At 38.3% G+C, this 27468-nt stretch overlaps 1 protein-coding gene and 1 long non-coding RNA gene across 10 annotated transcripts in view; one reads left to right on the top strand and one right to left on the bottom strand.

Moving 5' to 3' along the window:
- Positions 1 to 21288, bottom strand: part of MACC1 (MET transcriptional regulator MACC1) — a 90127-nt gene extending 68839 nt beyond the window's left edge. For 3 of the 8 annotated variants that reach the window (XM_055589946.1, XM_055589947.1, XM_055589944.1), the window contains exon 1: positions 20858 to 21025. Coding sequence is in view for 3 of the 8 variants with exons in the window: in XM_055589943.1 (XP_055445918.1) it covers positions 21098 to 21165 (68 nt within the window). In the remaining 5 variants the exon portion in view is untranslated. Of the gene's footprint in view, positions 1 to 20857; positions 21027 to 21097 lie in introns of those variants that run through there. The other 5 variants (XM_055589949.1, XM_055589948.1, XM_055589943.1 and 2 more) reach the window with 4 other exon arrangements.
- Positions 21043 to 26465, top strand: LOC129659002 (uncharacterized). 2 transcript variants are annotated; one of them, XR_008717713.1, is made up of 3 exons: positions 21043 to 21165; positions 22567 to 22675; positions 26100 to 26465. It is a non-coding gene; the product is annotated as an uncharacterized LOC129659002 (long non-coding RNA). The 2 variants fall into 2 exon arrangements; XR_008717714.1 differs by lacking the exon at positions 21043 to 21165 and adding an exon at positions 21865 to 21917.
- The last annotated feature ends 1003 nt before the right edge of the window (positions 26466 to 27468 follow it).

The raw sequence follows: 27468 nt of genomic DNA on the forward strand, positions 1-27468 counted from the left end.
TGAGATTGTAGAATCCAGTTGCCCACTTGCTAGTGCATTTTTGTGGTCCTTCAAGAGACCCTGGAAACACCAAGTAGGGGTCCCGTGTCAATACTTGGACCACGAATAAGGTGCTGGAGAGAGCTGGGTGGCTGGAAATATAACTGGGCCTTGTATAACTGGTGCTCAACTGCTGAGGAGGTAGTACTCAACTGGAGCCAAGGTTACTGAAGATCTCTACTGCAGGTTCTGGTGCTGGTATAGCCAAGGAGTACACCAAAAGGCAGGTGTGTGAATTAGGGAAGAATTCTGTACCGTGTTATTGAAATGGTCAGAGGATGCTTAGAGTTCATAACTTTTTGCTGCTGCAGATGGAGGCCCAGAAGCTGAAATCAGGAAGTGAGTCACTTTCCCTCTCCTTCATTTCTCAGTCTCTTGGCAGGACCTCCCATTGGCAAGACCTAACTAGAATCTTGCTGGCAATAAAAACCGAAAGGCAATCTGTGGGGTATCACAAACCTACAATACACAGAGGACCAGAGAAGGACAGAAATGGAGGCAAACAGGCAAAGGGCTCACATGTCCTTTCTTCTATGCTAATTTTCCTATAGCATTTATTTAACATGCTGCTGCTGCTGTGTACTTGCAAACTGTATCTGTCTCTTTGTAACCCCATGGACTTTAGTCTGCCAGGCTCGCTGTCCATAGAACTTCCCGGGCAAGAATACTGGAGTGGGTTTCCATTTCTTTCTCTAAAGGATCTTCCTGACCCAGAGATCGAACCCATGTCTCCTGCTTAGCAGGTGGATTCTTTAGCACCGAGCCACTTAGGAAGCCCCATTTATTTGACATGACTATACCTGAAGTTGCCATCTTTATCATCTTACTAAAGAATAAAATAAATAAATATGAAAGAAAGAAATGGAAGACAAGGATATAATATATACAATATGTAACATATAACCATAAACTAGTGACCTTATTTAAGTTGGCTATTGAAGTAATTCTGACTTTTCAACTCTATTAAAGGCACATTTAATAGATTTATGCAGGTTACAAAATTTCTCTTTCCTTACTATCATAAAGTCATTTAACATTCTATTTAAACCTTCATAATTATGTTGACAATATAAGATGTTATTTAACAGGTAATTTATATAAGAAGTACACAAGCAATAAAAATGTGTTACCCTGTGGTAGATTAAAAATGATTTCCAGTTCAACTGTATAATCGTCTCACTGAAATTCCACTTGAATCCAAATGGGCCTTAGAGATTTGCTTGACTTAGAGTGTGGAAAAAGCAATGTTTTGAGATTTCCAAATCTCCGTCATAGAAGTCTTGGAGGCTCTGTCCAATTCTCTTTGAAAACTTGCTCTGAGTGAAGTCAGCTGCCACGTCATAAGTCTGACTGCTCCGAGGCCATCGTGCTGGATAGCCTACATACAGGTACTCTGGTCAACAAGCCCAGTTGAGTCCCATCTTCTGGTCACATTTGCAAAATACCAGGTGAGAATATGAAGCCATCATGAGCCCTCTAGACCAGTCCACCTGCAACCTTAGAGCCATAATCCATATTATGAAGGCCAAGGTTTGGGCTAGTTTGCTATGTAGCAAGAGGCAATGAAACAAGATCTTTCTAGTAAGTAAAACAAGTACACTAAAGCAAATTATCCATGTTAAATGTAGCCAGGTTATTATAGTACTAAAGTAATTAAGTCACAGTACTCATGAGGTTTCAGAGATGAAGTATTTCATATCTTACTGATGAAATTGCAATTATTACAGTATTTGAGCATTTCCCACTTTGACAATTTGAGGCTGTTACAAGTTGAGCTTATGGCTCCTCACTGTGATGAGCCTTCATGGCACTGAGAGGAATCCTAACAATTTATATTTGTAGTTTTATACTCTTTTTCTCAAAGATCCCCTTTCCCCCAAGTTATATAAATTTCATGCCTCACAAAAGTCTGTCCTTGGGGAATGTACCTGTGTGTGCATGGTGAGTTGCTTCAGTCACATCCTACTCTTTGCAACCTTGTGGACTGTAGTCCACCAGGCTTCTCTGTCCATGGAATCCTCCAGGCAAGAATACTGGAGTGGGTTGCCATGCCCTCCTCCAGGGGATCATCCCAACCCAGGGATTTGAACCCGCATCTCTTGTGTCTCCTGCATTGGCAGGAGGATTCTTTACCACTAGCACCACCTAGGAAGCCCACCTTGGGGAATTAAAATAATTATTTTAATCCTTCTAAATAATTTTTATTTTCCCTAAGAAAGTAATTTAAAAGTAAGAGGGATAGCTATGATTATAAAATTCTCTATCATAGCATTATATGTAATAAAAAAATAAACTGAAAATGACCCAAATGTTCTTCAATAGATGAATAATTAAATATATTATAAGCTATGAACTTAGAGCATAATGTCCTCTTTTAGCAAAATAGTTGCAGAACCTCTAACATGAGACATAGTATATCTAAGTGAAAAGGCTAATCTTGAAAGTTTATATAAACTATGATTGAAAGTATAAAAATGTATATATTACAGATAAAAACTGAGAAGAAATTTGGAGAAGTGAAAAAAACAGTTACATCAAGGTGATGGCTATAAGGTGCAACTTTGTCTTCAATTTTTTTTATTGCCATTTCTCTTCTAAGTCGCATCCCATTACAGTCACTGATGCAAGTGCTCTAAGAAACCAGCTTCTGAGGTTTTATGAGCTATCTTGTAAAAGATGCAGCTAAACTAAGGAAGTTACTGTAATGTCAAAAACTAGGGAAAGCAGGCCAGGTTGCGGAGGCCCACTTCTCACTTCTTTGCAAAATGTGACGTGGAAAAATAAACGTGTCATTAAGAAGGTAAACTCAGACTCTTGGGGAAGTTTGACTTCTTTCTATTCCCTTTTTGTCTCATGAACAGCAAAGTAAAACCATCAGGCGCCAGAAATCAAAAGGCCAACACTGTTCTCCATCCCTGTATCTACCATCTTTACACAATAGGGATGTGTCTGCACAAACAAATACATACTCACACACACAGTTTCAAGTAGATATATTTAAATAAAACATTGACTATTGTAACATAATCATTTCTTTGGACACTGTGGAGTGGTAGAATAGAAAGAGTGAGACCTGGAGGCTAGTTCTGGGTTTGTGACCAGCTGGTTATGTGACCTGCAGTGACTCATTGCTTGCTGAGAGTCTCATGTCTCCATCTGTAAAATGAGAGGATCTTCATGATGTGACCATCAAGATCTCATCTCCTGTCACCATCATCTGACTGTTCACAAATGACATGGAATCCATTTTAAAACCAGGGAAATTAGGAAGTCATGGTGCTCTGAGGGGTTTTATTTTTCTTTTATATCATAACCTTAGATCATAGAATTTTAGATGATAAAATTTTTAGTGATAGAACTGAAAAGGAAGCCAGGTTCTGACAATGGTGGCAGAGGCAAGGAACCCAACTTTTTTTCTCTTCTCCAAACTTAGAAAATAGTACAATCAAGTGATGCCCCCTTCTATGTTCTTTCTTTTTAGTTTTCCTTAGAGATCCACTCCAGTACTCTTGCCTGGAAAATCCCATGGATGGAGGAGCCTGGTGGGCTGCAGTCCATGGGGTCGCCAAGAGTCGGACACGACTGAGCAACTTCACTTTCACTTTTCATTTTCATGCATTGGAGAAGGAAATGGCAACCCACTGCAGCGTTCTTGCCTGGAGAATCCCAGGGACGGGGGAGCCTGGTGGGCTGCTGTCTATGGGGTCACACAGAGTTGGACACGACTGAAGCGACTTAGCAGCAGCAGCAGCAGAGATAAACACAAGGGGAAGCATTTTAATCTGGTCCCATCGCAGAGGAATAAAGAGCCTGTTAGTAGGCCTCATTCCTTTTACTGTACCCTTAAAAGCTCACACCTAAGTCACTCAGGTGCTGGATGAAAGCCAGCTCAACCTCTGGGTTCTGCTGGCTGAGGTCCAACAGAAAACTTAAGAAAACAAGACCATGTCAGGAATTTTATTTCCACACAAAACATCATTTTGCTGTATTCACAAACAACAAAAGAAATCTGCCTTTTAGACATGTTCTCACAATGTGAAATTAAAATTGTCCATCACATAGATTCTATTAAAAGCCATGCCAATCTTAGAAGAGGGTATATGAACCATTCACAGCACCCCAATTCTAGTCTTACCCCTAAATCAATTCCAATAAGTGGGCAGCTTTAAAAGTAAAGCATATTATTCTAGCCTGTTATCAAAATGGTCTTTACAGAGTGACAGCTTAGCACTACTTCCTTGGTTTTTACTCCTGGTAAAGATAAGATACGACCATACATGTAATTTCCCTATATTTCTGTAAAACTGTAATTAGGAAACTTGCCCATTATGTTTCATATAAAGTCATGTATGACAAATTATTCTCCAATGTGGGGGATAGAAAAAATTTCTTCCTCTGAATTTTAATCTTTTCTCTTATTAAAAGACTAGTTTCATCTACCTCATGAATCTAGGGCCTGTTATACAGAGTGAAATCAGAAAGAGAAAAACAAATATTGTATATTAATGCATATATACGGAATCTAGAAAAGTGGTACTGATCAACCTATTTGCAGGGCAGAAATAGAGATTTAGACATAAAGAACAGACTTATGGACCCAGTGGGGGAAAGAGAGGGTGGGATGAATCGAGAGAGCTGCAGTGAAATATATACATTACCATATGTAAAACAGATAGCTAATGGGAAGTTCTGTGTAACACAGAAAGCTCAGCCTGGTGCTCTGTGACACCTAGAGGGGTGAGATGGGGTGGAAGTGGGAGGGAGGGGACATATGTATACCTATGGCTGATTTATGTTGATATATGGCAGAAACCAACACAACATTATAAAACAATTATCTTCCAATTAAAAATAAAGTTTTTTTAAAAAAAAAACAGATTAGTATTGCCTCATGCTTTGGGTTTTACCTTAGCTAGGGAAGATTAGACTGAGATTTTGTACATTAAAATAGATTCTCATAGCCCTGATATTTTTGTTTAATATAATTCTTCACCCAACCTACTATACCTTGCCATTATTTTATGAAGCTTAACTTTCATTGTTCATGGTTTTCAATTTTATTATGTATGTATATTTTGTGATTTGGTACTTTAAGTCACATTGGGGAAAGGTAGTGTATAAATATATAACAATGTATGTTGGTATACATATATAGAAAACATGTCTTTAGAAATGAAAGTACCTTAGCAATAACTGAATGTTTTCAAACATAATTCTCTCATGCATAGAGGAACAATTCCTGAAAATGGAATATTGTGCAAAACTTAAAGGAATAAGTTTTGGAAAGTAATAAAAGAAAAACTCATGTGGTTGACAGGTAAGGGGATAATAGCCCACAACCCTCACCTTGCTAGCCACCACTTTCACTGCAGTGGGAGCTCTGAAATCACTCCACAGAACTTCTAGTTCCCATGATATCTATCTTAAAAGTACCAATCAAATTCAGGTGTCGTTTCTTATAAATATGGAAACTGTTGTTGTTTATTTAAAAACACTTACAGAGGTGGTGATAAGGTCCACATCAGTTCTCAGGTTCTGTGAATGCCAGATGTTTATGTTTATCACAACAGAAAGTTTAAACCCAATATGAGCTTTGCATTAAAATTGTGGTATTTGAAAAGGATTGAATACTTTTTAATTTTGTTAAAAATTAAAGAGAGTCTAAGGTTTTCTTAACAAGACAGCAATCGTTATTTTCTTTTTTGCTCCTCCTAGGCCTTTCCGGGGGAAGACAGGCAATCTCTTCTTTTCAGGTTTGCTTTCAATTGGTTCTGCGCCTTGCCTATTTCCTAAGTGAAACTAACAGATGCAAATTTTTTGACCTTCTTGAGTAAAAATCATGTGGCTCTGCATTTTTTTGTGTATTAAATAAACAGAGCTAAGATAAAGATTCTGTGGAATCTTAATGACAACTTATTTTTCTTTCTTGGACATTTCAAAATGTTGAGCTGACTCTGATTTTTCACATAATATATATCAAATTCTTTTGTCTGCCAGTAAATCTGTACATGTCCTTGTGTTCCCACTATCAATAAACTGAGGACTGAAAAAACTTGAGAGCATGGTTTATTTCACAAATGCCTCCAGACAAAAATTAAGAAAGTAGAATGTAATTGTATGATGTACAAAGATTTCAGACAAACTTTATCTTGTAAAGTTTTAAAAAGCCATATTTGAAAAATGAAGTTTAAATCATTATTCTTCACACTCAATTTCAGATGAAACAGAAAAGTTTAAAACAAATTTTGATCAGCTAATAGTAGACTTAACATTTTGGTTTCTAGGAGAAATGCTTCCAAAGCTACCATTTATTCTTTGTTTTCATCCTTAAAATATATAGGCTTCTTTTGTCCACTAGAATATATATGTGATTTCATTTATAGAAATATTTAATAAAAACCATTTCAACATAAACGATTTCAAGGATCATAAGAAGAAAATAGCACTCTCTAGTGATGAAACCCTGAAACACCAAAGTCATGAGGCAGACTGCCTTCCAGTTACTAGACTGACTCATCCAGGTAGAGAAAGAAAGAAGAGGAAGTTCTGAAGTCTGGGTATTAGCAAAGAAACCTCATGAAGACTACATACCTCTGGATGTCCTGGAGAACACAGGATACCTGGGGCATGAAGAAAAGTGGTGGGAAGAGAAGCAAACTGTTGCCAAAAAGATATTAGATCAAAGCAATGCCTGATCCCCGTTCATGAGTGATGGAAAAAACCTGGCACTAATTAAACCAGTGCTTGGGTAAAGCCCCAGGGACTTTTCTGAACCAGAATCAAGCATTGGATCCAAAGGCAACATGGGAGATCGAGAGGGATAAAGAGCCAAGTGTATCCAGACAGTTTCAGAGTGTAAACAATGAAGAAAGCTGTATAGCCAAGGAATCAATTTAATGGATGCTGGTCTCCTAGTGGGTGGAGGGGATGAAAGGAAATCAACTGCCCAAGGTAAACATTGAAGGCTTATTTGGACAAGTGAACATTCTGTCCAGGCTCCACCCTTTGATAATTCAATCATGATTTGATAAGCTCCTGAAGTCTGACCCTGGTCCAAGCCTCCATTCTGGAGTTCTCAATACAGATCTCAGCCTCAATTTTAATCTCTTCATTTCCATTCTAATGAAGCAATATTTTTATAAAGGTTACCAATTTATAAGTAAAATTATATTTATATTATCCAAATAATTCAATTAGAAGAATAAATCCCATACCCCCCAAGAAGCCTTGACATAGAACAAATCCTTCAAGGATAAGACAAAATAGGATTTAAAAATAATAATCTGAATCAGCAAAACAATGAACGAGTTCATGAAAAAGATTTATATGAATCCTTTTTTCAATAGAAGCATGATGCTGAGACTGTGCAGGGAGAGGCTGTTCTAAGTTATTAAAGATTACAAAATACTTTTTAAAATGCAAAGCCCTTTATAAATAACTAGATCCCATTTGAGTTACTGTTCTCCTGGCAGTAAAAGGGAGGATAGTAATAATTGTAATTTGAATTTATGGAGGGCCTATCATCTCAGACACTTGTGCTTTTGAAAGTCAGTTCATTAATCCTCAGGACTATCTTAGCAGAAAAAGTAGCCAGAGTACGAGCTCCTTTTGCAGATAAGAAATTGAGACACAGACAGATTATGTGATTTATACAATACACGCACAAAGAAGCTGGAATTAGAAGAGAAAAGCGTTAGTTACAAAGGTGGAAATGTGGTCCACAGATAAAGAGTTGGTAGATTTGACTTTCTCCTGCTTAGGCACATTAGGAAAAAAAAAAAAAAAGCACCATCCCAGGCAAAGCTACAGGGCAAAGGGGATTTACACATATAAGGGACTTGAGAGTATATGGCAGAGAATGTGGCAGCAGCTCAACCCAGGACATACCACTGAAGTTACAGGTAAAGGGCTTGGCCTGCCTTGCCCAGCACAATGGACACTCTGGCACCCTCTTGACCTGTGCTCTAGCACTATCCTCCCCACAACACCCTCCAGCAACGTGAAGATCATTGCATAAACATGAAGAAATAACCACATAGAACCATGCTCTAAAATAAGAATTAGAATGAGGGGATAGGAATCCACTTGCAATTCTTATCACCTGGTTTTAATAAAAAATAGATTTTATTTCAAAATAATTTTGTTTATATTGAAATGCTTAGACTTTAAAATGAATAAAATTAATGTTCTATAAAATTAATCAATACGAAATTTGTGAATTAAACGTATTTTCATAAAAGAAAAAGGTCTTCTGAACAGTTTTAAAGCAACTGTGATTTAACTATTGCTGGTGTGGTTTAGTCCCTAAGTCATGTCCAACTCCTTTGCAACTCCTGCCAAGTTCCTCTGTCCATGGAATTTCCCAGGCAAGAAAACTGGAGTGGGTTGCCATTTTCTTCTTTAGGGGATCTTGCTGACTCAGGGATTGAAACCATATCTCCAGCATCACATGTGAATTCTTTACCACTGGGGACGCCACTAGGGAAGCCCGAGCAAACCATACGCATGTGTGCTCAGTCATGTCTGATTCTTTGGGATCCCAGGAACTGTAGCCCACCAGGCTCATCGCTTCATGGAATTTTCCAGGCCATAATACTGGAGTGGGTTGCCACTTCCTACTCCAGAGGACCTTCCTTCACCAGCAATCAAACCTGCATCTCTTGCACCTCCTGCATTGGCAGGGAGATTCTTTACCACTTGCACCACCTTGGAAACCCATATTATTCTACAATTATTAGCAAGATAGAGAATAAAGAAAAACAAGTGGCTATATCATTCTATATGCATACTCACACATACACATGCTCATTAAAAGATTACTAGAAACAGAGAGCTACAATTAAACATAAAAATGTCTCAGAAACAACCATTACTAAGTTATATTTCAAAATGATAAGAATAAAAATGGAAGAAAATCATGACACCCACGAAAGAAAACAGGTCTCTGAGCGACTTCTGGTATCAACATTCTCAACCAACTTACTGATCATAACAACAAATCCTAAGAGAGAAAGTAAATTGCTGTAAAACCTCAACAAGCAAGAGAGCATAGTTTAAGAACAGGGAATTTCAACTTCAGTAAACAGCCAAACTCAACTCAAGGCATGAGAGATCAAGCAATGTAATTAGATAAAAGGGGAGCCAAGCAATGCTCTCAACCGTCAGAACCTCATTTACTCTTTGCTTGAATCAAGAGAAATATCCTCATAGTTAGGCTCCCAAGATATCCCATGCCACCCAAGACTGGAAACATGAGTGTTATCTAATATTAGAAGCTTATAAAAGCCAGGCAATATTTTCATGACTATCCATGCTTCTAGGCAGAGTGGATACTCAGTGAGAACACCGGGTACTATATGCTGACCAGCATCCGTTCTGATAAGTCAGCGTCTGTGCCATAGCCATGCTGAGTGTTTTTCATATTACTCAGTACCCAGGAAAGTGTCACCCTAAACCAACCCAGATAGTTGTACATCTTTCTTTTTTAAAGTCTTCAAATAACTGGGTATTATTTGGCAGGATAAATTTCTGTTTTTATGTTTCTTTATTTAAAGGCATATATTTTAAAGGAAAGAAGTGACACTATATCATCTGAATTTAAGAGTCAAATATAAAGATGACCTTAACTGGTGCTGGTAGGGCTTCCCTTGTGACTCAGCTGGTAAAGAATCTGCCTGCAATACAGGAGACCTGGGTTCAATCCCTGGGTTGGGAAGATTCCCTGGAGAAGGGAAAGACTACCCACTCCAGTATTCTGGCCTGAAAAATTCCATGGACTGTATAGTCCATGGGACTGCAAAGAGCTGGACACAACAGGTGAGACCCAGAGGAAGGGGTACACAGTCTGTAGCAGTAACAACAGAGAGGGATGAAAGGAATAGCTGGGATCAGGAGATACAAGAGTGAGCCCCATTGTATCATGAAGTGTTTATGAAATGGACTCAAGGCTGAGCCATCTGGGTTCATATTTTCTCCAATAAAACAATTACATGTTCACACCATTAGATGTTTAGTGTGAAGCAACAGTTTTATTATGAATTTTGTATATTTATTTTGTAAAAACAATGGAAAGTAAACCTGGTCTTAAAACAATCTATGCATAACCAAGTCACTGAGTAGTTTCTCAGAGAACCATACAAAAGTGAAGGCGAAATTTTAGTTAAGTGTGGTTATTTAGTATTTCACTATTGCTGCTAATGGAGAAGGAAATGGCAGCCCACTCCAGTATTCTTGCCTGGAGAATCCCATGGACAGAAGAGCCTGGTGGACTACAGTCCATGGGGTCACAAGGAGTAGAACACGACTGAATGGCTAACCCAACAACATTGCTACTAAAATGTCCCCCATTCATTAAAACACTCTTTTAGTTGAATCTACATCTATAGGAATAAATTTTATAGATTGTAAAACAGGCTGTATTAGAAACTAGAAATGCCAGCGAATTTGGAAAACTCAGCAGTGGCCACAGGACTGGAAAAGGCCAGTTTTCATTCCAATCCCTAAGAAAGGCAATGCCAAAGAATCCTAAAACTACCACACAATTGTACTCATCTCACACACTAGCAAAGTAATGCTCAAAATTCTCCAAGCCAGTCTACAACAGTACATGAACTGTGAACTTCAAGATGTTCAATCTGGATTTAGAAAAGGCAGAGGAACCAGAGATCAAATTCCCAACATCTGTTGGATCATTGAAAAAGCAAGAGAGGTCCATAAAAACATCTACTTCTGCTTTATTGACTATGCCAAAGCCTTTGACTGTGTGGATCACAATAAACTGGAAAATTCTTAAAGTAATCAGGATACCAGACTGCCTGACGTGGCTCCTGAGAAATCTGTTTGCAGGTCAGGAAGCAACAGTTACAACTGAACATAGAACAGACTGATTCTAAATCAAGAAGGGCGTATGTCAAGGCTGTATATTGTTACCCTGCTTATTTAACTTATATGCAGAGTACATCATGAGAAATGCTGAACTGGAGGAAGCACAAGCTGGAATCAAGATTGCCGGGAGAAATATCAATAACCTCAGATATGCAGATGATACCACCCTTATGGGAAAAAGTAAAGAACTAAAAAGCCTCTTGATGAAAGTGAAAGAGGAGAGTGAAAAAGTTGGCTTAAAACTCAACATTTAGAAAACAAAGATCATGGCATCTGGCCCCTTCACTTCATGGCAAAGAGATGGGGAAAACAATGGAAACAGTAAGCGACTTTATTTTATGGGCCTCCAAAATCACTGCAGATGGTGACCGAAGTCATGAAATTAAAGGACACTTGCTCCTTGGAAGGAAAGCTATGACCAACCTAGACAGCATATTTAAAAAGCAGAGACATTACTGTACCAACAATGGTCCATCTAGTCAAGGCTATGGTTTTTCCAGTAGTCATGTATGGATGTGAGAGTTGGACTGTGAAGAAAACTGAGCACAGAAGAATTGATGCTTTTGAACTGTGGTGTTGGAGAAGACTCTTGAGAGTCCCTTGGACTGCAAGGAGATCCAACCAGTCCATCCTAAAGGAAATCAGTCCTGAATATTCATTGGAAGGACTGATGCTAAAGCTGAAACTCCAATACTTTGGCCACCTGATGCGAAGAACTGACTCATTGGAAAAGATCCTGATGCTGGGAAAGATTGAGGCAGGAGGAGAAAGGGATAACAGAGGATGAGGTGGTTGGATGACATCACTGACTCAATGGACACAAGTTTGAGTAAACTCCAGGAGCTGGTGATGGACAGGGGAAGCCTGATGTGCTGCAGTCCATGGGTTTGCAAAGAGTCTGGCACAATTGAGCGACTGAACTGAACTTAACTGACTGAGAAACTAGAAATAAGACTTGTTCCCCACCAATCCAGTAACACTGAGATGAGCATATCTTCCTTCCCTTAGGGATTTCTAGATTTTAGGACATCCCCCATAGCATTCTGAAAGTAGAGTGAAACTGATTTTTTTTTTTATCTTCTTGCCTTGAGGGTCAACCAGTGTGGTTTAGAGGAAAGATCAGGGCACCTGGAATCAAAAGAAATTCAAGATTCTAAACCTCTTTGATTCTAGATTTTCATATTTATTAAGTGGGAACAATAACTATAATTTTCCCCCTATGTTTCGTGAGAATTAAACGGTTTAATGTCTGTGATAGGGAACAAAAATTCTGTGATTTGGGGAATATTCTATATCTGCTTTGTCAAATCACATAATCAATAGTTACTTGTAGCTACTGAACATTTGAAATAAGGCTAATGCAAATGAGAAACTGAATTTTTCATTTTTACTAATTTTAATTAACCTAAATTTTAATTAGTTTAATTAATTTAAATTTTAAAAGACATTACCATGGTGAATTCAGTTCAGTTCATTTCAGTCGCTCAGTCGTGTCCGACTCTCCGTGACCCCACAAACCACAGCACACCAGGCCTCCCTGTCCATCACCAACTCCCCGAGTTCACCCAAACGCATGTCCATCGGGTCAGTGATGCCATCCAGCCATCTCATCCTCTGTCGTCCCCTTCTCCTCCTGCCCCCAATCCCTCCCAGCATCAGAGTCTTTTCCAATGAGTCAACTCTTCTCATGAGGTGATCAAAGTACTGGAGTTTCAGCTTCAACATCAGTCCTTCCAATGAACACCCAGGACTGATCTCCTTTAGGATGGACTGGTTGTATCTCCTTGCAGCCCAAGGGACTCTCAAGAGTCTTCTAGAAATACTCTCTATACTCTGTCTACAGTAGTTTTAATTTCAGTTATTCTCACTGCAAGGTAATTACTCTGTTCTGGAAATTCATAGATATATTGTCTTTGTTTAAGAATGAGAGTTTCCCTTACATATAGGCAAAGATACACATGTAACCATTTGAAACAATTTGTGAGATGAATCAGAATGCAATTGTATTTTTGCCCACCACTTGCCTTTTAAAAATGTATTCACTGGGGGAAGTTTTTCCCAATACCACTGATGAAAATTCCCCAGTTGGCCCCATGTATCTTTTGGTTACTCTGAGATTTAAAGAAAATTCTGTGGTTATTTAAAGTTGCAAAATACAGTTTTGATTCATGAATTAGAATGCCCCATCCAATATTTCCATCAGCATACCAACATTTTGGTGTAAGACCGATCTCCCTGCTCTCGTGCCCTACAAGTCTACAGGCTTCTGGAAAAGGAATGCTGTGCACACCTTCTCTTTTTCTACCTCAATTCCTCTGTCACCCAACTTGCAAGCTCCTGTTACTGAAGCCTCCAAAACTGGAGAATAAGGAAGAAAAAGGAGAAATAAACAGAACATTTTTACTCTATTAGTGTGATTGAAAGTTGGCTTTGGCTCTGCAGTGTTTATTACTGACACTGTATGGGGGTGAGTGTGTGCACATGTACAAGAGTGAGCTTTGGGGAATCCTCAGAAGCTTATGACTGTATCACCTGTGAACTGAGCAATGCATCTAATTCTTCTGTTAGTGATGTCCCCCTCAGCTCTGCTTTCCTAGAGGAAAACACATTAAGCTTTCCAGGAGTATATAGCAAAGCCACTTCCTCTAAGTTCGAGATAAAAAAGACCATCCCTCACTTCTACCTCTCCACACTGGGTTAGCTCTTCAAAAATCATTCTTATAAAATCCTCTCAGTGTTTTATTCTCCCTTTATTTTTCCTTATAACCTGGAAGTGGGTGAGGAGTCAATACTTGTGAAAATATTCCCAACTTGGGATTTTAGTCAGAAAACAGTTATCTTAGAATCTTAGCCAAATTTTCCAATTTAACCTCCTTGACCACTCTTGCTCTGTTAATTGTAGCCAAAATCTAGAAATTACATAAAAATCAACAATATGAGACCAATAAAAATCTTTGGCATATCCATAGCCATTGTGGTAAAAAAATAATGTGGTTTTCTCATATGCAATGATATGGGTCAATCACTGAGATATATTAAGTAAAAAAAGGAAAGGCACTAGACATTCCATATGTTTACAATATTTCTTACTGGAAAGAGTTGGAAAAAACTGAAAGCTGCCATGTCGTACTTATGAGGAGAGAATTCGCAGACGAGAAATCTGAAACCTAGAGTTTCAGCTTATTTCACGTTCTATATGCTAACATATTATTTGCATTTTCTTATTGTGGCAAGAATTACTTTACATTTTTTCTTTAATATCTTTGTAAATATATTTACATACACAGTAAGGCCTCTATTCATTGCTTAATTTTTTTAAGTTTTTCTATTTGGCACAAAGTCTCCAACATCTTTTTTCAGCCCTGACATTCTGACACAGTTGTGTCTATACCCAAGTGAAATGCCCTTTCCAAATAACTGACCAAGTCATTTATAAATAAGATTTAGAAACTTGAATGAAACACCATGGACTGAATAAATGAGTCTATATTTTTCCATAAATAGGTGAGCTATAACATACTTTTTTTTTTTTTGCACATGATAATACAGAAAAATAGGCTGGATTACAGGCAGAACATAAAAATACATCCATACTGTATGTTTGCAATTTACATGTAAATACTGAGGAATTAACCTTTATAACTAGAAAACAATGTTCCATTATTGATATTCAAAAACAAGTAATGTTTTTATTGAATTTTCAGTTTATTAAAACCATCCAAAAAGAGAATGGTTTAGTAAGCAGAGATTGTTTACTTTGCTTGAGACTTGCTATTTTTCAAGTAGCAAAGGATAAAGAGGCTTCTCCTAGCACTCTAGTTTGAGGATTGAGAATTATATTTCTGTATAGGTATTGAGGAGAAAGTTTCAGAAAATTAAAAAGTTTGATATATGAAATGATATGTCAGTTAATAAAATTTATTTTCTTTTGAACATTGAAAAATTGGAAGGGAAACACACCGAAAGTTTTACTCTGATAAATTTTCATTAGGTCAAAACTGGCTACTTTCTAGGATCTCCTACCATGGTCCCCCTCTTCTCACCACACATTCCAGCCTCTGTTAGGCTTTCCTATGCTTTGCAACTCCCATCTTATTTCTTACATAGCATTATCAACTGTATACACATGCTTATGACTCCCTCAATCTTCGCATCTCCAGGACTAAGTAAAGCTCAGGTTGAATTAATGTTTGTGTGCTCAGTCGCTTCAGTCATGTCCAACTCTGTATGATGCTACAGACATACATGATGCTATGTCACCTGCCAGGCTCCTCTGTCCATGGGATTCTTCAGGCAAAAATACTGGAGTGGTTGCCATGCCCTCCTCCAGGGGATCTTCCTGACCCAGGGATTGAACCCTGTCCCTTATGTCTCCTGCATTGGCAGGCGGGGCTTTACCACTAGAGCCACCTGGGAAGCCCGCTGAATTCATGTTTACTGAATAAATAATTGAATAATGTCACTCACCCCACAGTGACTCACACTGATTCCTCACTGCCTTCAGAATAAAGTGCACAATTCTTAGGCTGATATTTGAAAATGCTTCATAATTATAAGCAATCTATCTTTCCAATCTTATTTCCTTCATCTTTTGCCCCCAATTCCCCAAATACTACATCACCAACCACACTTACCTATGGAGAGAGACGGGGTCTTTTTTGTTCACTGCTATGTCCCACAGTTTAGGTCAGTGCCTCACACACAACAGATGTTCAGAAATTATTTGTTGAGTCAATGGCTGGATAAATTAACTTTACCAAATATATTTTGTACTTTCTATTTCCTTATATTTTATAAGTAGCTACTCCCTTTGTTTTTGCCTCTTTAACTTCCTTTCTCTAATTTCCAAGGCTCAGTAAAGTTTGATCATTTATGAGAATCATTTCCAGGTTTCCTAGGCAAAATTAAATTCTCTCCATAAAAATATAGACTTATTTGACACTTCTCATCACTTCATTATGCTCTTTTTATCTTATTAAATAGTGGCTAGATTTTAAACTTTTGGAAGTTTAGGACTATGCTACTTTGATGTCTCTTTTTCCAGTCTGCTCCCATATACCTTTTATCACTTGTCTTAGCTGGAATAGTCTGAGTAGATACAAATTTCACCACCTCTTACTATTGACATGGTATTTCTGTGAATCAGTTTCTTTATCTCTAAAATGGCAGAACATCATTATCTTAACCCTCAAATTAATTAAGTCATATATTTCACTTAAAGGACTTAAGACAGTATTTGGTACATGGTATCATTATTATTATTAATACAAAAGTGAAAAGGCTGGCTTAAAACTCAACATTCAAAAAATGAAGATGATGGCATCTGGTCCCATCTTCATTGCAAATAGTTGGGGGAAAAGTGGAAACAGTGGCAGATTTAATTTTCTTGGGCTCGAAAATCACTGTGAACAATGACTGCAGCCATGAAATTAAGACTTACTCCTTGGAAGGAAAGTTATGACAAACCTAGACAGAGTGTTAAAAAGCAGATATATCACTTGACCAACAAAGGTCCAATAGTCATATACAGATGTGAGAGTTGGACCATAAAAAAGGCTGAGCACCAAAGAATTGATGCTTTCAAATTGTGGTGCTGGAGAAGACTCTTGAGAGTCCCTTGGACAGCAAGGAGATCAAACCAGTCAATCCTAAAGGAACTCAACCCTGAATATTCATTGGAAGGACTGATGCTGAAGCTGAAACTTCAATACTTTGCCAACCTGTTTCAAAGAACTGACTCACTGGAAAAGACCCTGATGCTGGTAAAGATTGAAGGCACAAGGAGAAGCGGGTGGCAGAGGAAAAGATGGTTAGATAGCATCACTGATTCAATGGACATGAATTTGAGCAAATTGTGGGAGATAGTGAAGGCCAGGGAAGCCCACTGTGCATTGAATAACAGAGAGTGGGGCACGATTTAGTGACTGAGCAATAACAATGTCTACTAAATAGAAAATTCAGTTGCTCTCTCACACCATAGGTTGAGAAACAAGGGAGTTGATTTAAGATCAAATTTTGCACTATATTTTAGAGATTACAATGCTACAAACATATCTGAGTCTCCAAGATGCCAAAAGTATCTGGTTTTCAGTTACATCTGGAGAGATTATTTATTTAGAGCATTTAAGATAAATAAATGTCTTGAGATTAGGGAGAAACAGGAATTCTCCTTCACTGTGTATGAACAAAATATGGGATAAATATTTTAGAAGGCAATTCATCAGTATCTCATAAATTTGAAGATATGCATGACTATGGTTCAGCAAATCTATGAAATATTCACTAAAATAAATCTTACATTTGTATACAACTGGCATGTATAAGATTATTTATAATTCTACTTATGACAGCAAAATACCATGCTGCTATGAAAACTAATAAGTTGTAGTACAAAAATCAATACGGATTATCCTCAAAAGTACGAGGTTAAAAGAACAGAGCAAGTTGCAGTTGAACACTGTATACTCTAGGGTTTATATAAAATCTTTCAACTTTAAAACAAGCTTATATAATATTTATGGATATGTTCAATGGCAGTAGAAATAGTAAAATATAAAAATAAAGGTAGACAAAAGAATAAAAGCATACAACAGAAAGAAAATCTACAAAGACCGAAAAGCAGTGACTGCTGAGGTAGCAAAGGGAGAAACAGAACCAGGTAGAGCACTTGATTTTTTTTAATTTCTAAATTTTTTTTTTTTGCTAGACTGGAAGGTGAGTGTGCAAGACTTTATGATATCTGTCTATCTTTAAATGGAAATCTACTATGTACTGTATTTTTTAGGAAAACTTTCAAATTAAGTGCTCTTTCCAATGGAAACAGAAGACACAAAAACTCCCCTCTACCATTCCTGGAAAGTAAACCTAGTGGTCAGTCTCCTGGCTAGAGATGATGTTTCTGTTTTTTCCCAGGAAGGCTCCTACAAAGAAGTGTCATCACTGAGCAAGGTAGTGACTATAGTAATCAAGAGAGAAACCCTAAGACAAAATAAAGTTGTGGAAGCAGTCAGTCTAGTCTTCTTTCCCCTCTCCATCCCTAGATACCTGGAGATTCTTTTTCTTCAGCAAGCCTCTATGAGTGAGGCATGAGGAAGAACAGAACTGCTTCATCTTACTGAAAGAGGTGCTTGCTTGCTGTCTCTATTTCTCTGGCCAGTTCTGATGGCTCTCCAGAATTCCAATTCCACATGATTAACAACGCAGTTTCCCTTTCCACTGAAAGGTCAGCTTAGCTCCGATTTCAAATTTCCTTAAGCACATTTCCCCCAAAAGAACTAGCTCCCCTCTCTTTTGCTTCAGTATTACTGTTATTCTCTCAGGCCCAAGCTTAAAAACTCAAAAGCATTTTGACTGTTATCATTTATTATTATTATAAATTATTATTATTGTTGTTTTGCTATTGAATTCCCATCCCCCTCTTCCATTTTCATTCCCAGCACCTGTTATTTATTCCAGACACTATGAACTCCCCTTCCTCTGAGATTCTGAGTACGTATTTCTTCCATGTTCAGGGAAGTCATTCCACTTTGTTTTTGAACAACTCACATTCAAGTTTTCAAATTTATTTTTTTTTTGTCCTCTAATTATTACAGTTCAAGCAAAGACTTATGGAAACTTCTTTAATCTCATGATCCTGAGCACTATATACTCTAAGCAGTAGGAATGAACCAACAGTGAGGCCAGGAATGACTTGAGTGACATGAATTAGCACTTTCTGCCTTTAGCTATTTATAAGTACATACCTCCTCTAGTAGAATATGATCCCCTCAAGGGCTATGCCTCAGTCACTCTAACCCCAAAGCCCAGCCCAGTGGGAGGACATTGTAGGACTGTTAGAAGTAATTGTTAAGTGAATAAATGGCATGTCCTAGAGAGAGTAGACTATAGATGACATTCAACAGCAAAAGTAATGCCCTTTTAGATAGTATACTATATTTATCAACTGATTCTGCAGCTTTCCTTCTCCTCTGTTTTCACTTTAATCCTACCCTGGACTTCCTGACATAGTTCCTGAGAGAGTTTACATTTAAATGATATATCCCATGCAAAACTTTACACACTTGTCACAAATACCAGTTACTATCACCTTCTGCTGCTGCTAAGTCGCTTCAGTCGTGTCTGACTCTGTGCGACCCCATAGACGGCAGCCCACCAGGCTCCCCCATCCCTGGGATTCTCCAGGCAAGAACACTGGAGTGGGTTGCCATTTCCTTCTCCAATGCATGAAAGTGAAAGGTGAAAGTGAAGTCGCTCAGTCCTGTCCGACTGGTAGCAACCCCATGGACTGCAGCCTACCAGGCTCCTCCACCCATGGGATTTTCCAGGCAAGAGTACTGGAGTGGGTTGCCATTGCCTTCTCAGTTATCACCAAATACCATAGAAGACACATAGCTTTAATAGACAGCTAGGCATTGGTGTAGTCTTTCAAGAGATTTTCCAAAAATTCAACAATGACATACTTTCATCGTATGTTATTAAATTTAAAATCAATTTAATTTCAAATTGCCTTCTGTCCTCCAAATTAGCTAATACATTTTAAGACAGGATCTGTTAAACACCATCCTGTCTTAAAATGTATTAGCTAAACACCATCCTGTCTTAATAGTCTTTATTATCTCTAAGACAGACACATAAAATTATCTGTTTATAAATTAGCTTCAGGGAAGGTGAGAACACCAAAATAAATAAAACATTTAAGTTGTTTCTAAAGTTTTTAAGCAAGTTGTAACCAAACTATGACTTCACAATTCTTATATTCTGTACAGTAATGATGAAATCTCACTATTACGAATTAATCACATAATTAAGTTATGGAGGATATAAAAGGATCTCCACAAAAATAGTGATGACTTTAAGAATACAGCAAAATTGCATTATCCTCTCTGCTAATTATTATTTTAACACAGGTGATCCAATATCAACCCTAAAATTAGACCCACTGAAAATGGATTTAGACATGTTTTAAGGAGTCAGAGATACTTTCATAAATAAGAGGCACCAGAATTCTAACTACGCACTCCTTGATCTGGTTTTTTTTAATTGTGGTAAAAACACATGATGTAAAACTTACCATCCTAACCATTTGTAAGTGTAGAGCACGGTACTGTTAAGTATATTTACATTATTGTGCAATCAATCTTTAGAACATTTTCAAATTGCAAAACTGAAACTCGTTACCTACTAAATATTTCCTATTTCCCTAACCCCTGGCAACCACAATTCTACTTTCTGTTTCCATGAATTTGACTACACTTAATACCTCATATAAGTGGAATCCTACAATAAATTATCCCTTTAATCTGTTTTTGAAGCTGAATTGAAACTTCATTATGAAGAAAGTCCACCCTCCAGTAGCTATTGTCTAGGCATCTATTCAGCATAATGCACAACATTCATTTATACTATTAATCCAGTGAAGTAGGTTTTATACCCACCTTACAAGTGTGGAAATGGGGGCTCCACAAGGTGAAATATTGTGCCAAAGTTTACATATCTAATAAGAAGTAGGGCCACTGAATCTAACTTTATCTGACTTTAACATCCACAGTCTTTTCAACACAGCTGTTGCCTTTTGAAATATTTTAAAGTTTCAAAGGATTTCAACCATCCACATGTTTGAAGTCAGTCAAAGTGGGGTTCTATTGTTGTTGTTGTTGTTTATACCTGACTTTGAATGTAGCATGTCTTATTGTTCTTTTCATAAATTATTTCATCCTATGCCATGTCTCAGGTATTTATTTTATGTGTTAAAATTTATTCTAAACCATGTCCCACAAACCCACAGAGTGTCAATTACCTTCTCTTTTTCTTTCCCAAGGAGGCCTTGGGAAGGAAGAAATATTTACTTTATTCAATTGTTCTGGAAATGACACAATTTCCTATTAGCACCATATATCAATAGTGAAAAGAATTAATTTTTAAAAGCAGCACTTACAATTGCAGAAATGAACCCCAGTCTCTTCAGTTCAGGAACATTATTTGGTAGAGTGAATGGAAGTCTTTCTACCCAAAACCAAGGACTCCTTACAAACGTGCCTTGCTCTGTATGTGGCGCCTGAACTATCACTTACTGAGCCACCTGGGACTAGGAGTCCTTGTGGTATGACTCCAGGCTGCTCAACCTGAAACCCTAACAGGGAGAAGAACTACAATACCCACAATTCAAATTTCTCACCTGAAACTGGGAGAAGAGGGTGCAGCTTTGCTCTGGGAAGGTGGAAAAGCAAAGCAAAAAGTAAACATGTATGTATTGGGTGGGTATATTTAAGAACAATTTGTAAATATGAAATTATATCTATAAAAGGAAACAAAAAAAGGTTTGATGTTTGCCAACAAGAAGGTGCCCTCACTGTTCGAACGAAAAAGACTTTATGCAAACAAATCCTCATTCAGCTGTGCAACCTGCCACACCAGATTCTCTTTCAGTGATTCAGGGCAGAGATGCCTCATTACCTTGTGCAACAGATGAATGAGAACTTCCCAGATAAATCCTGAAAGCCTCTAGTTAATCCTGCATCAGCATTGTGATTGTCACTCACAGGTGCTAAAGGGTATAATAGAAACATTTTACCCTTCAATTTCTGAATGCCCTGGATTACTTTAAATGTAATTTTAAAATGTGAACAAGATGAAACTTGTTGATATTTTCTATCATTTTCCTTTCCATTCTCTGATTTTGTGTTTTCCTTCTGTGCATTCCAACATTACCTCTGATTGCTCGAAACAAAAATAAGAAAATTGGAAGGAAAAATAGAAATTTTAAAACTTGGGTAAAAGTAAAGGTGCAATAATTGTTTCACTTTTTGCAACACTGGGAACGTGTTAGAAACAAACAAAACCTAAAAAATGTATTTTCTCCTTTTATTCATACAACATCTGTCTCTAGCCTTTCCTTTCTCATTAGAAACAAACCATAAAATGGTTATAGACAAGTCCTGGTCTGAACCCAAAAACCTAATGGAAGGATTCAGCTACAGTAAGCAGATGGCAGAATGGTGACAAAATAATTTTTTTTTCCATTTTCTGCACTTTCTCTCTCCCTGCCTCCCCACTAAGGAAATGGGTTTCATGTGGTCAAATCTACTTAATCCACCCAGAACTCTTTTGAAGTTTCCCCTTGGGTCATTCCACAATTTAAACTGAGTCATTCTATTTCCTTTGCCACAGATCTCCCAATCTCCTGACCAGAACCTAACTTGCCCTTATGTCATTTATATTATTTCCAAAACAAACAGTTTTCTGTTTCCCTAAACCCTACAGATTTTGTTCTCCATGCTGTTTCTTCTCTCTGAAATACTATTTTCCCAACTTTAAATGTTCAGATCCTTCCTTTCTTTCAAAGCTCAGTGAAACAAAACATTCTTTTCTAAGAAGCCCTTGCCAGTCTGTCTAATCTAAATTATCTTCTCTCTCCTAACAAACTTCATATATTATCTAGCCCTCTCATAACAGGCTTTATACCTTATTTCATTGGGGTGTGTATATATATGTGGTCTTATCTTCCAATGTGAAGGTAAGATCTGATTTTATTCCCACTCACTAACTCAATGATTTACATGTAAATGTTTCTGAAAAAACAACCAATGAATGAAATAACTGAGATATTTACTCCAATCTGGATAATACTATCTTTATCTCTCCCAGGAAATATTTGCATTTAAAGAACCCTTTAAATACCTAGGAGGAATACTGATCTCAGAATGCTCCTGTGCTCTAGTCTGGTGCAGCTTCCACGCCCTCTATTTGCAGAATGGTATGGTACGGTACTAAGTCTATCAATTTAACCCCTGTCAGTACCTGAAATGAACACTTTACTGGATCAGAACTAATTGTTTCACCAGTTCTGCTCCATGCTGTGCACTTGGCTTGCTAACAGCTTCCCAAAGACTGGCCCTCATTCCCATAACTGCATCTTGATTGGAGACATGGCCCTGCCACCATCTACAATTTTTGATCAGCTCCAGTGTTTGTGGTTCCCTTCCCCTACAATCTAATCTCATGGTTCTGAAGTGAAAACTCTGCCCTTCAGACTTCTTTAAATAATTCTTAATCACTGATCTCTCCCACCCAAGAAGGGAATTGTTCCAGTAGTTGTTAGTTCCTTACATGTCTACTTCTATAGAATTCTCCCAGTCTTCACACAGTCTGCTATGTAGTCTAGCTGTCAGCCACTGTGGAGGAAGTGAACCTTCTAGATTCTGCTGACACACAGTGAGATATCTGTGCATCATCAGACACAAAGGCAGGCTAGTGAAGGTGACTGCTGGTCAGGAGAGTCTTCCCAACTGTCCTCTAATATATCTTAAGGACTTCTAGCCCCTCATCCTGCCTGTGTGCATACAAGCTATCTAAAAGTGGGCAGGGAGTTCATCCCCAACACAGTTCAGAGTTGCTTCCTTAAGAATGTCTTTTCTGACCCCTTTACCCCATTCTTAACCTCTTATATATTTCTTGTACTGATTTACACAAATGTCTGGCTGAGTTGATATTTTGTTAATGTTAAACCAAGTTGTTTTCATTTCTACCCTGAAATCGTGATCACTTGCAGCCACAAGATTTGTTGCACCTACAAATTAAGTAGAATATGGATATCTGTTATTTCCTGACAGATAGTATAAAAGTATAGAAAGCCAGGCCTTTCTAGCCCAGTGTGTGGAAAGAAGAAAGCCAGAGGGTGAGTGGAACTCTAAGAGGGCTTCAGTTGAAACAGTGGCTCAGTAGATAAAGAATTGCCTGCAATGCAGGAGATGCAGGAGACACAGTTTCAACCCCTGGGTTGGGATGATCCCCCAGAGAAGGGCATGGCAACCCACTCCGATATTCTTGCCTGGAGAATCCCATGGACACAGCAGCCTGGGCATGCCACAGCCTATGGGGTTCCAGAGAGTTGGACACAACTGAAGAGACTGAGCATGCACACACATGCACCCTAGGTACTGAAAAGTGAAATGTATCAGGTGCAGGGCCTCCATGTTCAATCACACAGCTGACACCATTGTATTCTTTGCCCAGCTAGGAGAGCTGTTCAGGGACTAACACCATATTCTTCATTGTGGGAACATGAAGGTGCCAAGTGGGCAAGTGGACATGCAGATACTAGGGGGTTAGGACAAAGAGGATATATTATGCTTTGTGACCAAATAAAAATGGTAAGGATCATATAATGGATGTCATGCTTGCACAACACTTCAGAAAGACCTGTTGGTCAAGCACTAGAGTCAAAGCAAACTCCTCTATAGCAGGTGACTAGCCAGGACCCGGACAATATGACATGGCTTCAGATCCCCTTCTTTCCCCATAACATAATGTTATGTCTGTCTTCCTATACACACTTAGGGACCATCTTAAAGAAAACTGAAGACGGAGGAGGAGAAACTGACAGGCTGAGAGCAAAAAAGGAGTTATCCAAAAGATTATTTAAGCTAAAAGAGACAGTGATGTATTAAACTGTGAGTTTAAAATCTGCTACACTCCATCCATACTTTAATGGTGACAACAACATGGAAGCCAAAATGCCAGGGGCTCACTGTCCCAGCTAGCCTGGTAGATTAGGGAAAGCACTTAGAGTGGCTAATCAGACACAGTTATCTGGCACCTGGAATTAGGAACTGGAGACACAAAGAAGCAGAGACAGAGGAGAATCCACTCTTGAGGTGAACAGAGGCAGCTGTGCAAACAATGTTCTGTCTTGGATGCGTCTGTCAGAGCCATGGAGTGTAGAACCTAGAACTCTCAGTAATGATTCTGCAAACTGGTCTCTAGGGCTTAGCAGAAAAAACCTAACTTATTCAGTAACGTAACCGTGGCTGTTGCTTTGTCTTCACAAGCCATGTGCCTGATTCTCTAGCCTTCAGCAATTGTGGGACTAGAATTTGATGCATCCTTCTTCAATTTCCATCAGCCAAATTAAATTTCTATTGTTTGGAACTAAGAACATTGACTGATACATACATTTAATGTAGTTCTTACCTCACCATAACAGATATTACCTCTGCCTACCCAACTTTATTAAGACTCTATCTGATCATGACTGGGTCTTATTCAATCCCTAAATATCCAAAAGCTCCACAGTATCTGGAAATGGTAGATATTCGTTGACCTAACTGAACTGATCTGTAAAATGAGGAAGGCTTGCTTAAAGTTTTTTAAACTTAAAAATTTTCTGACCACATGGAAGCTGTCGATTGCTCATTAATGCAGAGGTAGCTTTTTTCTCCTAATACCACATCTGATAGAGAATTTAGACCTTACTGCCTCTCTGTATCTGGTAGGAAGCAGAGCTAGGGACGCCTGGCACCCATAGGGGGAAATCAAACACAAAAAGTGGTTTGAATATGTCCACGGTGTTACTTAATAATTAAAAGGGGATTTTCTTGGTATCCCTTAATGACCTATATTAAATATCACTCATGTTTCATCCCTATGTTTGGAACAAATATACTAGAAAGAGCGATAGGCAAAAGCCATATCCCTCCCCATCCCCCCCCCCCCCCCATGATCAGATTCTTCCCCATGTGAGGCTGTCTTGGAAAGGGAAAGGCCACTTTTGCAAGCTTATAAGAAAGATCCCCCTGGAGTTTTTTATCTGTCCTGTTGCGGGATGCCATTGACTCTTACACCAGTGGGCTGCCTATGACATCTGTTTTCTGGATCACTTTGTCCCTGAGTCATGATCATACTACAACTTTCCCAAAACAGTTAATACTGTGCCATTTACCAGTTAATTTCAGTGAGTATCTCAAATCATAGAAAAATGTTAAGTAGGTCAGTCAGCCAGTCATGTCTGACTCTTTGTGACCCCATTGACTGTAGCCCACCAGACTCCTCTGTCCTGGAATTCTCCAGGCAAGAATACTGGAGTGGGTTGCCATTTCCTTCTCCAGGGGATCTTCCCAACTCAGGGATCAAACACAGTTCTCCCGCATTGCAGGCAGACTCTACCGATTGAGCCACCAGGGAAGCCCTTAAATGTTAGGGCCAAAGTTAATTTAGGTCACATCAATCCTAATTTCTCTAGATTAAGAAAGTGAGCCAAGTTGTTCTTACAATTTCATAGTTTCCTTCATTACATCTTTCTGGCTCTTTACTCAAGCATAAGATGAATCATTCATAAATTGACCCCTGCCAAGCTGTAGTTTAGAAACTCACTGCTGTTTTCTTTCACTTGTTGCTTTCAGGATAGCACATAATGGACTATATGCCAACTCTTCACATGATCAAAAGATGTTTCCATGCTGCCCTTTTGCTACTAATCAACAACAGAGAATCCCCTGTGAAGTTTTTGCTGGAACGTCTATGGATTACTTGCCTCGTAACTGTAACCTAAATAATAGTCCATTTGTTGACTCCTCTGTATTTTTATTGGTATAACTGCCATCGTCATACCAAGATCACTCTGGAAAAACCTTTAGCTGTCTTTACATCAATTTCCCTGGAACTTTTGATTTTCCAGAAATTTTCCAAAGTATATATTTGTCATTAAGTCCTAGAAAAGTGTTGAATTTTGTGTCCCTTGATTAAAATAGTGATTTTTTTGCACTCTATTAACAGATGTCTTTATGTGTATGTGTGTGTGTGTGTGTGTGTGTGTACAAGCATACAGATTACCTCACTCACTTTCAGGGGAAATAAGAGTTTATTCTGAGTCCCTGATATACCATATTGCAAGTTATTTGAGAAAAAAATATCAACTTTTAATTGTACTCCATAAAGTTCACAATCTGTAAGTCAAGAAAAAAGGGAATGGCAAATATTCCTAATTCATCTGCTAATACAGTTTACATAACATGTTTTTCTATCTATATACCTATATCTATATATGGGGTTCCCAGGTGGCACAGTGGTAAAGAATTCATCTGCCAATGCAGGAGACATGAGTTCGATCCCTGGGTCAGGAAGATTCCCTGGAGAAGGGAATAGCAACCCTCTCCAGTATTCTTGCCTGGAGAATTCCATGGACAGAGGAGCCTGGTGGGCTATGGTCCATGGGGTGACAAAGAGTTGATGCAACTGAGCGTGCACACATGTCTGTATGTGTGTGTGTGTTTCTTGAATATTTAAACACTTTTGCACAAGAAGACACAAAACATTTTTTAATGTTAACACTGGAGAAGGAAATGGCAACCCACTCCAGTATTCTTGCCTGGAAAATCCCGTGGATGGAGAACCCTGATAGGCTACTGTCCATGGCATCTCAAAGAGTCGGACACGACTGAGCAATTTCACTTTCTTTCTTCTTTCTCTTCCATTCACATACTGCTATGTGCTGTGGGCACCATTACTGGGATTTTTCAGAAGTAATTTTTCTGTCAATTTGAATCTCTAAAGAAAGTAGCAGTATATTTCTTATCCTGTCTCTTAGTTTGCATATTCTTGACAAATTTTCAAGCACAGCAAGTTCTATTCTCTACCTTGGGGATTAAGAGAATAAACTTCATAGAGACAGGTTTCTTACAAAGTCTGAAAGCTCGATGTTCTCTTGCATAGAAGAAAAGGAGTGCCTTATGTCACCTATCCACTACCCTTAAACAACATGTTTGGGATGTC

This window comes from Bubalus kerabau, chromosome 8 (genome assembly GCF_029407905.1).
Source record: "Bubalus kerabau isolate K-KA32 ecotype Philippines breed swamp buffalo chromosome 8, PCC_UOA_SB_1v2, whole genome shotgun sequence".
NCBI classification, from domain to species: Eukaryota; Metazoa; Chordata; class Mammalia; order Artiodactyla; family Bovidae; genus Bubalus; species Bubalus kerabau.